The following is an 11,139-nucleotide window of genomic DNA, read 5'->3' as shown; positions in this document are numbered from 1 at the left end:
AACCCAAAAATAAATGAGATTTACAGGATCTTTCGAAAAAGGGTTTATATTTTTGACAGATCTGCATCTAGAATGCCATTTTTTTCCAAAAAAGCTCAGTTTTGAAAAAAAGTGGCAGCCATGTTTATTCTAATGAAGCAGGGAATATTTAAATTCTTGCTTCATTAGCAATTTCGACATGCCTAATCTACATCTCTCTGTTGACAGAGAGGTGTAGTCTAGACACAGCCTTTGTGTATTTGGCTTGTAGAACTGGTTTGTGACAAGACAGCCACTTGATGATCTTTTAAAGAGTGATTAGGTAGATTGAAGTGTTTTCCAACAGGTTTCTGTATGTTCCCTTTACATATATCTGATTTGTGTCCATTAATTCTTTCCCAGAGGGACTGTCCAGTTTGTCCAATATATATAGCAATGGGGCATTGCTGGCATTTGATGGCATAGATCAAATTACTGGATGATCCTCTGATTTGGTAGCTTATGTTGTTGGCTCCAGTAATGAATTTGCTTGTATAGATATGTGGGCAAAGTTGGCACCGCAGCTGATTGCAGGGCTGGGTTCCTGGATGCTTATGATGTGGTTGAGTAGCATGGTTACCGGAAAGAATTTGTTTCAGGTTGGGGGGTTGTCTGTAAGCAAGAATAGGCTTTTCCCCCCAAGGCCAATTCATCCACAAATTCAATTCTCACAGTGATGGCCTCCATTTTTTCCTTCCTCCCTTTTCCTTCTCCCCTATTTATTTTGGGTCTGCACATCCTAAACTCAAAACTCTGGTCATCTGAAGAAGTGGGCTGTGCTCACAAAAGCTCATGATAACATCTACATATTTTGTTAGTCTGTAAACTGCTACCTGACCATTTGTTGGTTTTTTAAGTTTATCCTGTCCAGACTAACTTGGCTACCCCCTGAAGCTAGGAAAAGGAAGAAAGACTCCTTTTGTGACAATGTTTGGGATAGACTGATGAGGAGCATAATTGGATTAAAATAGGCCCAGGAAGAGGAAGATGCCACTGTATAGATCAGAAACATCCAGAATAAAGGGAGAGTTTTAGCCACATAAGCATGAAAAGTAAAGAAATGTGGTGAATTCCTGGCCACACTGAAGTCAATTTCAAAACTTCAATTGCCATGAATAATATTTTACTCATGGATTTGTCAGATAGTATTTTTAAACTCAATCTGCACCACTCCAAAATTATATTCTGAATTGTGATACAACAGAGAACAAATTTGGTGTGTCCTATAACATGGAATAATCATCTGAAGAATTTAACCCTGGTATAAAATAAGTTCCTTTCCCACTCCTCATCCTTTATAGACCTGAGGGCATTCTCTACACTAGAATGAAATATTTGATACCAAAATATCAATGAATCATACAAAAAAGGCCTGAAAGCCCAGAGAGATACATGTAGAGAGAGGGCAGAAAGTGAAATATTAACTGTTAGATTTGAAAAGAGGAAAGGAATCACTTTTTGAACACACTAAAAATCACCTAGAAGAACAAAACAATTCATCTTCCAACTGTGTAAGAGTACACTCTAGAGACCTTAGGGGAAAGTAATTTTAATTCCTGCTCTTTTGTTTTTATAAAGGGCTGATCCCTGACAATGAATGAAATTCTCCCCTGTGCAGTGCAAATACAGAGTCTGTGCATGACATAAATCTCATTTAAACTTTCAATATTGGGTTTAAGTGGGACTATAAAGTGTTGTGGAACTATTATGAATTGTGCCATATAAGCACATTATCTTGGTTTCATAATGAGGTTGCAATATAAATCATTATTTTTTTTAAATGAGCAGCAAAACATTATCACCACCACAGGTCAGCAATGCCCCATTGTTTGCTATCACCTGCATCCCACAGACAAATATTTCACTTCATTTCCACTCTCTGTAATGCATATGTTCATTACCCAGAGATTTGTCTGAGTTAGGTTACATTTACATTTAAATGACAAGTTATGATTCATTTAAAAGATCTTTTGGTAGCATAAATAGCCTAATTAGAAATATATCATTATGGCACATTATATCATCCAAGTCTTTATGAGCCAACATTCAGGCAGCCTTTAGTGTTTATTTTCAGTGACGTCCAGAAACTGAATCTGATGCCAAGCTTGGTCATGCAGAGAATGGAAATCTGAGGAGTCATTTTCATTTATAATAAACATTCCCAGCTGGGAACACAGCTGCTAACTAAGGAAGCAAAGCTCATGCTCTATGCTACCTGGGAAGGTCTAATTATTAAAACACCTAGGTTGGGTCTCAAGACTATAACTGAACGAGATTGGTATTCATTTAGGAGTATCCCTGAACACTGGAAAAACAAGACAGCTGAAACAACATCATAACACTTAGCAGTGGGGGTTGTTTTATACAGTGTTAAAAATTGAAAGATCAGTCAAATGAAGCTGAAGTAATAAGCTTCCAGGGGTATGTAACTTGAAAAACCTAAGCCCTGGTCTACACTAGGGAGTTATTCGAAATAATCTCCCTCAGGTCAAAATAATAAGTGGAGCATCCACACTACCAAGCCTTATTTCGAACTAAGGGGCTGGTTATTTTGAAATCTGTACTCCTGCTTTCCTTGGGAAATAACATTTCTTTCAAAATAGTTATTTCAGGAGTTATTATTTTGAATTTAGTTATTTCAAAATAATTTCCTAGTGGAGACATGCCCTAACTGACGTAGTTTGTCTGCTCTCCTTATACAAAACCATTTAAAACCAATAGTTGAGCAAAACACACAAAACATTTCTGCTCCTACCTATTTAGCACTTTTAAGTGAGGACTCAGAAGAGCAGGTGGAAAAGAACATTTATGAAAGTGGATCCCCTTTGTCCTGTTTCTAAAAGCAAATGATGTAATACATTAGTGAGGGAAACAATTTTGTGTCTGATGGCAATAAAGAAAATAATCTCTTTAAACACAAGAGTTAATGTTTCTGTGTTCTTTAGTGGAAGTATGGACCTAAAGCAAACAAATCCAAAAGAAAATAAGGAATTAGGCTCAAATTCGATCAGAGGAATAGCTGGCATGGTACAACAAAACTGGTCTTATATTTACCTATACTGCAACCATTATTTCCCCAAGTTTCATGCCTTTGAATATCTAGAAGGGAGCTGGTCCCCCAGGTTTTGAAGTCTGCATGCAGGATACTTGCTGAGCTGATTTCTCCAACTACAATGCACTTGCTATTTAGCATAAGACTTGAATTGCTGAAGAGCTTTGGTTTTGCAGATCTCAAAAGCTGTGCAAAAATCACAGCTCCTGGGCCTGGCCTACACTAAAGGGGAAAGTCAACTTAAGATATGCAACTCCAACTATGTTAATTGCTTTTGGGCCATCCACACAGTGGGAGGTCAAAGGGAGCAAATGCTCTTCTTGACTTCCCTTACTCCTTGTGAGGAGCAGAATAACTAGCACTGACGGGGGTGTCCTCTCAGTTTGAATTAGCGGGTCTTCACTAGACCTGCCAATTTGAATGCTAAAAGGATCAACCTCCAGAGGGTGAATATTCTGTGTAGTGTAGACAAGACCTTGGAGACCTCATCAGTGGTTAAAGAAGTAGGAGATTAGGATAGAAGGGGAACTTACTAGTTCTGGTGGCTGCCACGATGTCTCAGAGGAAGCTCGGCATCATGTTGCTGTGATGAGTTGTTCCATAGGGAAGAGCATTGGGACAAAAGAACTATATCTGAAAATCATTTTTGTCTAGGGTGATGATATGACTCATTTTGGCCAAGACAGTTCCTTCTTTAAAGTCTCAATCCATTTTTTTTTCAAAAGGAGGCATTTGTCCTGTTTGCTCTTGCCTACCCTGCAACAGGAAAAGAATTAATTAGCAGGGCTATTTTTTTGCATCTGTGTTTTTTTGTCCATGTAATAGACAGGTTGCTGGTGATACTGGTGAATTTCTTCCTCTATCCCTATCTCCCTAAAGACTGGGGAGCAAAAGAGGAACTGTTGAGAGGTCAGCTCTTCATGCAGAATCTTCTCTCATTACCTCCAACTGTAGCTTCACTTACATGCAATGTAACTCTGTGCTGTGCAGTTCAGTTCTAGAACTCTGTGAAGCCCAGTTCTGCAGAGCTCCTAACCTCTGCAGGATGGATGTTCATCCTATGATATATTAGATTAGACATTCAAGAGATCTGCAGGATCATAGCTTTTGTACAGTTTAGGACATATCAGAACTTCTAGACATCCTCAGGGAACATTCTAATCTTTGCATAACAAAGATTTGTTTAAGTAGGATTTTGATACTCCTATTTAATTGCATAAAATATACACACAACTATAGACACATAGGGCCAGAAGGTACTTCGTTAGGTCATCTAGTCGTCTAGTCCATCTCCCTGCAGTGAGACAGGACCAAGTATATTAGAACATCCTAGACAGGTGTTTAAAAGAGACAAGATGGGCGAGGCAATATGTTTTACTGGACCAACTTCAGTGAGTGAGAGAAACAAGCTCTGTAACATGTTCTTGAAAAACTCCCTTGGAAACCTGCTCCAAAGCCTAACTATCTTTATAGCTAGAAAGTTTTTCCTAATACACTAACCTAAATCTCCATTGCTGCAGATTAAACAAGTTCTTTCTCATGCTACCTTCAGGGAACATGGATAACAATTGATCACTACCATTTTTAAAATATCTCTTAATATATTAGAAGCCTTATCAGATACTCTTCAGTCTTTTCTCAAGACTAAACATACCCTATTTTTTTGAACCTTTTGATCAGGTTTTCTAAACCTTTTATCATTTTTGTTGCTCTCCTCTGGATTCTCTCTAGTTTGTCTAAATCATTACTAAACTGTGGCTCCCATATTGGACATAGTACTTCAGCTGAGGTCTCACCAGTGCTGAGCAGAGCACACAATTAACTCCCTTGATTGACATACAACACTTAAATTAATACATCCTGGCTGCCTTCCCACAGCCTCCGGCCCTTGACTGATTTTTCTGTGGGTCAGTGGCCCCCGACCCATAAAAGGTTCTGTACCTCTGTTCTAAATTATAATAATTTCCTTTGACCCATCCCCGCTTGAAGTCAACTAGCCATTTTATAAACACACTCTCCATTCCATTGTTCAAGTCGTTAATAAAAATATTGGCTAGTTCCAGACCCAGGACAGAGCTTTGAAACCACATGACTAGATTCATCCCCCAGTTTAACAGTGAACTATTCTTTGAATACTCTCTTTCAACCACTTTTGGATCCACCTAATAGTAATTTAATCTATATCAGAGAGGCAGCTGTGTTAGTCTGAATCTGCAAAAACCACAAGAAATCCTGTGGCACCTGATAGACTAACAGATTTATTGGAGCATAAGCTTTCGCGGGCAAAGACCCACTTTGTCAGGTGCACGAAAATGTGGACTTGCCACTGTTTGCAGGGAGCTCATCTCAAGTGTGGTGGCATTCTAGGAGAAAGCATGAAGGGGCTTGTCAGTTCTAAATTTACAGCTTGTAAGTGCTCTAAGGGTTAAGGGAGAAGACTCCCGTAGATATTAATGAGAATTATGTTTACTTACTTGCAGTTGTATTGATTTCTTTGTACAGAAACTTTTCCTTCCTGTAAATATTCTAACTGTAATTTCCCAGCCCCAAAGAATGTATTTTAACCCCTTTTCCTTGCTATATTTTTCTGTGGTTTGCATTATTAGTAGCTAAATAGAATACAGTTTTATATTTACTCTGGTATGCAATGTTGAGACCACTCTGTGTCTTCTGCTCACCATTATGCATTTCATAAATCAGTATCTAATCGTTCAAGAATAGATACCCTTCCTTTTCTTTTCTAAAGATGCTATAGCACCAGAGTGACCGACCCTATGTTCAAGATTTTCTCTGCTTAGTGCCAAGGTCATGTTAAACCCAAGGGCTAATCAACACCTTTTAGTTCTCAATCTATATCCATTTTAGTTATTTAGAGTTAATATTGCCACTTGATGGTCTAGCATGAGTAAGGGGCAACTCATAACCATGCTGCCCAAAGAACAGATTAAAGAGAAAATTATGACTTTGACCGTCACAATTTGGTCTCTGCTTTTCCCCTGGCTTTGGAAGGAGGGAAAATGTCAACCTTTATCAGGCTCAAATTATTTTTCCCTCTGCACTGTCCATAGTATTGGTAGGGAGGATTTAAACCTACATCCTTCCCTCCCTGCTACTTCCTGCTTATCTGTGTGGGAATGCAGATAACACCTGTGTTGAAGGTAATGCACCTAGAGGAATACATCCCCTTAATCCCTTGCAGAGATGCATCAGACAACCTTCATTCTTGTCCTTAATGAATGAAAAATTGAGAGATAATGCAAAAATAAAATCTGAGCAGAGATTAAAAGGCAAAGAACCAGGCCAATGGGACTTTAAATTCTAGAAAGGCTGCTACAGCCACACATATCTGTATTGTAGAACAATAGATAACTGTACAACAAATGTTTCATACTGCCAAATTCTCAGTAAAAAGCCTACTTAAATTACAATGAAAGACTCAAGTCCTAGCATAATATTTATTTGGAACTGTGGCCTCTTGTGTTGTAAGATAGAAGGAATTTCCTCTGCTGTTTTGCACTAGTCTTACCCTGTGCAGATGCAAATGTAACTAACAGTACCAATTTGGAGAAGGTGAGTAGGCTGAGGAAGAGACATGCAAATAAAAGGCTTAAGACTGGGACCTAAAGGAATCTATTTAAATGGCACAAATTATTCTTAAATTTGAGGAATCTTTTCTCTTTTAATTTGGGTGTTTTTTTCTAACCAGATGGCTAGTCCCAAGTTCTCATAGGGTATGTCTAGAATACATGGCTCTGTTGATGGAGCCACGTAGATTAGTTTATGTGAAAAAGGGAAATAAAGCAGCAATTTAAATAATCACCGCTTTATTTACATCAAAATGGCTGCCGCGCTGTGCCAATCAGCTGTTTGGTGGCACAGCATGGTAGTCTGGACGCTCCGCGGTTGACAAGGGAAGCCCTTGTCGACTGCCTCGTTATGCCTCGTGGAATTTCCCTTGTCGACCGCAGAGAGTCCAGACTATCGTGCTGTGTTGCCAAACAGCTGATCAGCACAGCACGGCAGCCATTTTGATGTAAGTGAAGCAGCGATTATTTAAATCGCCGCTTCATTTCCCTATATCTAGAAACCTAATCTAAATGGTTCCATCGATGAAGCCATGTAGTCTAGACATACCCATAGGTATATAGTTTGAAAACAAACAGCAACAACAACAAAGAAATTATCTATGGATTTTGTGTTAAACTAGTAGGGTTTGTGAAACATTCTTTCTGGTTTATCATGCCAATGCATTTAATATTAATTTCTGTACAATTTTCCTTTTTGCAATAAGAGGCCATTTATTTTGAAATCTGTATTCCTGCTTTCCTCGGGAATAATGCTAATTTTGTAATAGTTATTTCAAAATAGCATTAGTGTGGATGCTCTGGTGCTTCTATTTCGAAATAACTACTCTCAAGAATAATTTGAACTAATTACACCCCAGTGCTTCCTGGGGCTCTATATCGAGGTAGCACATCCTCATTAACAGAGCCTGCCTCAGACTAATTTCAAAGCTTCCTTATAGTGGGGGCACACTATTTCAATTTTATTAAATAAGGAGTTTTTAAGTCAAATTTAGTTGTTCATAATAATTTCTTAGTGTAGACATGCCCTAACTCTTGGGCTGTTACATCAGGGCTGAAATCTTGAGGCAGTAGCTGGCCCAAGGAATGGGACTGGATACTGAGCAGATACACTGGGAAAGGGAATGAGGTGTCTCTAATGGAATGGAATGGCTATGGAGCTGTTCCAGTCCAAGAGAAATTAAACTCTTGGGGTTTTATCTTAACCTCTAGCCCTGGGCCACCTCTAGTGCAGCCGTAGCTGAATTTATCTTTGTTGTACAGCTAGTATCAGTCTGCAGAGAGGATTTGCATCCAGAAGCCATCCACTTCCTCTCCACAGAAATATCTGTAAAAATCTCTGACACATCTCCATCACAGCTGGTGAGGGGCTAGATTTGTCCTTTGGGTTCTGAGCACAGACAATCTTCTCACCCATTTAATAAAAGGAAACATTTCGTAAAAGAAATCAAAGGGGATGCTTTATTTTTATTATTCCATATGCAAGATGGAGTGCAAAGTAAATATTATCAAGAGAAAGTGAAGCCTTTGTTTCAAACTTGGCTGTTCCAGGAGACTATAACCTCCTCTACAAATAAGCTGGATATTCATGCCACTGTTGGGTGTTTTGGATCCTGCCCCTTTCCCTTATTGTTTCCATAGAATCATAGAAGATAGATGTAGGGAAATCTGTTTAGGTCATCTACTTTGTCCCCTGCCAGGAATGGATTATGTTCACTGGTGTTGCGCCAGCTCCCCGACTACCTCCAAAGCAGCACTTATTTTTCTTCTGTGTCAGGGGTAGAGTCTTACTAGCAAAATATTGTGAAAAAAATACTGCAGTATTTTCAGTGGAGGCCAGCCAGCAGAGGGAAATAAAGTGAGGGGAAGAGACAGATGGGGAAGAACACAAAGGAGAAAATAATGGAGCAAAAAACAGAAAAGAAACGTAGTAACCGTACAGAAGGGAAAATAAGCATAGAAGATGAACAGAAAATAAACAAGTGTATAGGAAACATTTTAAAAGGATAACCCTCCCTCCCACTCCCCGCAAGATTAAACTGAATGAGTGAAAAGGGAAAAATAATAGAAGTCATGTGGAATGAAGTCAAATGATGACAACTAATCTCTGGAAAGAAAACAAAGGAAGAACTTTTACTTTTTAACCTCAAGGTTTTTATCTTGGAAGCCCAATCAGCCAGGGCAGCTGCAAGATAAGACAGGTTTATCAGCCTTTTCCCTAGCAATTGAAAAGAGGATAGTTTGGGTCAGCTAAGGACACCAGAGTCCAATTAAGGGCTGCCTGTAACCTTTAACCACTATTCCTCCCTTCTTCCCTCCCCCTCTCTGGTGAGAGAATGTGAGGAGAGATGGGAGATAAGTTGCAACATGGAAAAAGGCTTCTCCTGAGGGGAAGTTTGCTCCCCACCACATAGGGGAAGGACTGGAACCTAGAGGTCAGCATAATGAGGCAACATCCCATAGAGGATGCTGGGAAATATATTCCCTTCTTTGTGTTATGAATTTATTTCTTTTATTGTGGCTGAAAAGTACTCTTTGGGCCTCTCCTTATAAATAGGGAAAACCTGGGGGCATATCTGCACTAGGAAATTATTTTGGGTGTGTCTAGACTACATGGCTCCATTGACGGAGACATGTAGATGAGTTTACTCGGCAAAGGGAAATGAAGCAGTGATTTAAATAATCACCGCTTCATTTACATCAAAAAGGCTGCCGCGCTGTACCGATCAGCTGTTTGTCGGCACAGTGCAGCAGTCTAGATGGGGATCTGCCAACCACAGAACCCTTCATCAGCAGATCTTGTAAGTCTTCGCATGCTTTGCACTAGACATATATTGTGAAAGCTACCAAAGTCAGAGAACAAATGCAAAACAAATGTTTTTCCTAGTTAAAAATGAAATTTTATGTAAAATATAATTCATGATTTACCTAATCATGGGATCCCTACAGGGCAGCCTGGACCCCACCAAGGAGCACTTCAACATCAGACTGAGCAGGTACTGCATGGTAGCGGAGTGTGCAATCAACCATTTAAAGGGGAGGTTCAGGAGTTTCCTCACCTGCCTGGATCTCAGCAAACACAACATCCTCTTCATGGTAGCAGCCTTCTGTGTGCTCCACAACTTGCGTGAGAACAAGGGGGTAGACTTTTCTGCTGGGGAGGGGGGGAATAGTAGCTAAATGACTGACCACGGAATTTGAAGAGCCAGACACTAGCACAATCAGGAGAGCACATCAAAGAACTGTGCTCATCAGGGAGGCTGCTAGGGAGAGTTTCATCCAAGGCCAGCTGTGACCCTCTCCCTGCACCTCTCTACAAGCAGCCCCTGCATTGCCATCTGTCTGCCTTTCCTCCTCTGCCCCTCCTTTCCTCCCTCACTTCCCATGTTCCTCTTCCCCTGTAGAGCAAATAATAAAGCCTTTTCTGAAAACACAGGACTGTTTATTGGAGGGATATGCTATAGGGGTGGGACTGTGGAAAGAACCTGCAATGGAGGAGATGGAAGGGGGTTCAGGGATGGGGATGAGAGTGGCACCTGCCTCCAGGAAGTTGGGAGGCTTTGGCTGCCCAGGAGATCACACCACTATATGATCTGGGGCCCTGGCAGCCCCTGGTGGGGAGGCTAAGAGAGGAACTCATAGGGGTAAGGACAGGGAAGTGGATGGTGGCCCACTCCATGTGCAAGGCCATGTGCTCCATCACCAAGGTGAGGGAGAGCATATGGCCTCATGCTGATACACCAGCTAGTCCCAGGCAGCCTCCCTATGCTCATAGCCAGTGGCCCACTCCAGGCGCTCCTCCTCGAGCCCCTGGATGAGGGTCCTGCAGTATCTTTTTCACCTACATATTCCATAGAGCCATGCAGATGGCATGGGAGGTGGGGGACACTCCAAGCTCACAACTGGCCCAGCTGTGAAGAAACGTTTTAGGGGCAGTCATCTCAGGAGATATTGTGTATAAAGCCTAGCCCTAATCTCTGAGCTGACACCGAAAGTCTCATTTCAGATGATGGTGATGTACTTTGAGAAGGCCATCTGTTGCCTAGACAGCAGGCACTTTCCTATTGGGGCATAGATGTCCCAGGGGAGCATCACTACACCCACAGCCAGGAGACAAGTAGGCATGGGAAGGTGACAGCTAGGCCTGGAGCCTGCGGGCCAGAGGGGGGGAAATGGGGTGGCTTAGCTCCTGTCTGTGTCCCATACCTGCTGAGTTTGGCACTGTCAGCATCCTGCAGAGAGAAAACTTCTATCCCTGCCTGCTGGAGAAGGGGTGGGTATTGGGGGAGGTATGTATGTGTGGCAGACACTGCTTGCTGGAGAGAGTGCTACTGGGTTCCCCTCCTCTTTCTCCCCCAGTAGGTTCCCATGCACAGCAGGTTCTCCTCCAGAGCACCATGCTTGACCGGGAGCAGATGCTGCTCAAGTGCAGGCATACCCTGTGCCGTGAGCAGCACTGCTGTGTGGTTCCATGACCCCAGACTA

At 41.3% G+C, this 11,139-nt stretch overlaps 1 protein-coding gene across 5 annotated transcripts in view; it reads right to left on the bottom strand.

The window, feature by feature from the left end:
• Window positions 1–209: 209 nt before the first annotated feature.
• YIPF7 (Yip1 domain family member 7) overlaps window positions 210–11,139 on the bottom strand; it is an 87,009-nt gene continuing 76,079 nt past the window's right edge. Inside the window, exons 8-9 of one of the 5 annotated variants that reach the window (XR_012904309.1) lie at window positions 9,714–9,808; window positions 210–3,826 (exon numbers count right to left, since the gene is read on the bottom strand). Coding sequence is in view for 1 of the 5 variants with exons in the window: in XM_075930498.1 (XP_075786613.1) it covers window positions 3,739–3,826 (88 nt within the window). In the remaining 4 variants the exon portion in view is untranslated. Of the gene's footprint in view, window positions 3,827–9,616; window positions 9,809–11,139 lie in introns of those variants that run through there. The other 4 variants (XR_012904308.1, XM_075930494.1, XM_075930498.1 and 1 more) reach the window with 4 other exon arrangements.

The sequence above is a fragment of the Pelodiscus sinensis genome, chromosome 5, assembly GCF_049634645.1.
Source record: "Pelodiscus sinensis isolate JC-2024 chromosome 5, ASM4963464v1, whole genome shotgun sequence".
Taxonomy (NCBI): Eukaryota; Metazoa; Chordata; order Testudines; family Trionychidae; genus Pelodiscus; species Pelodiscus sinensis.
This window is presented reverse-complemented; position numbering and strand designations above follow the sequence as displayed.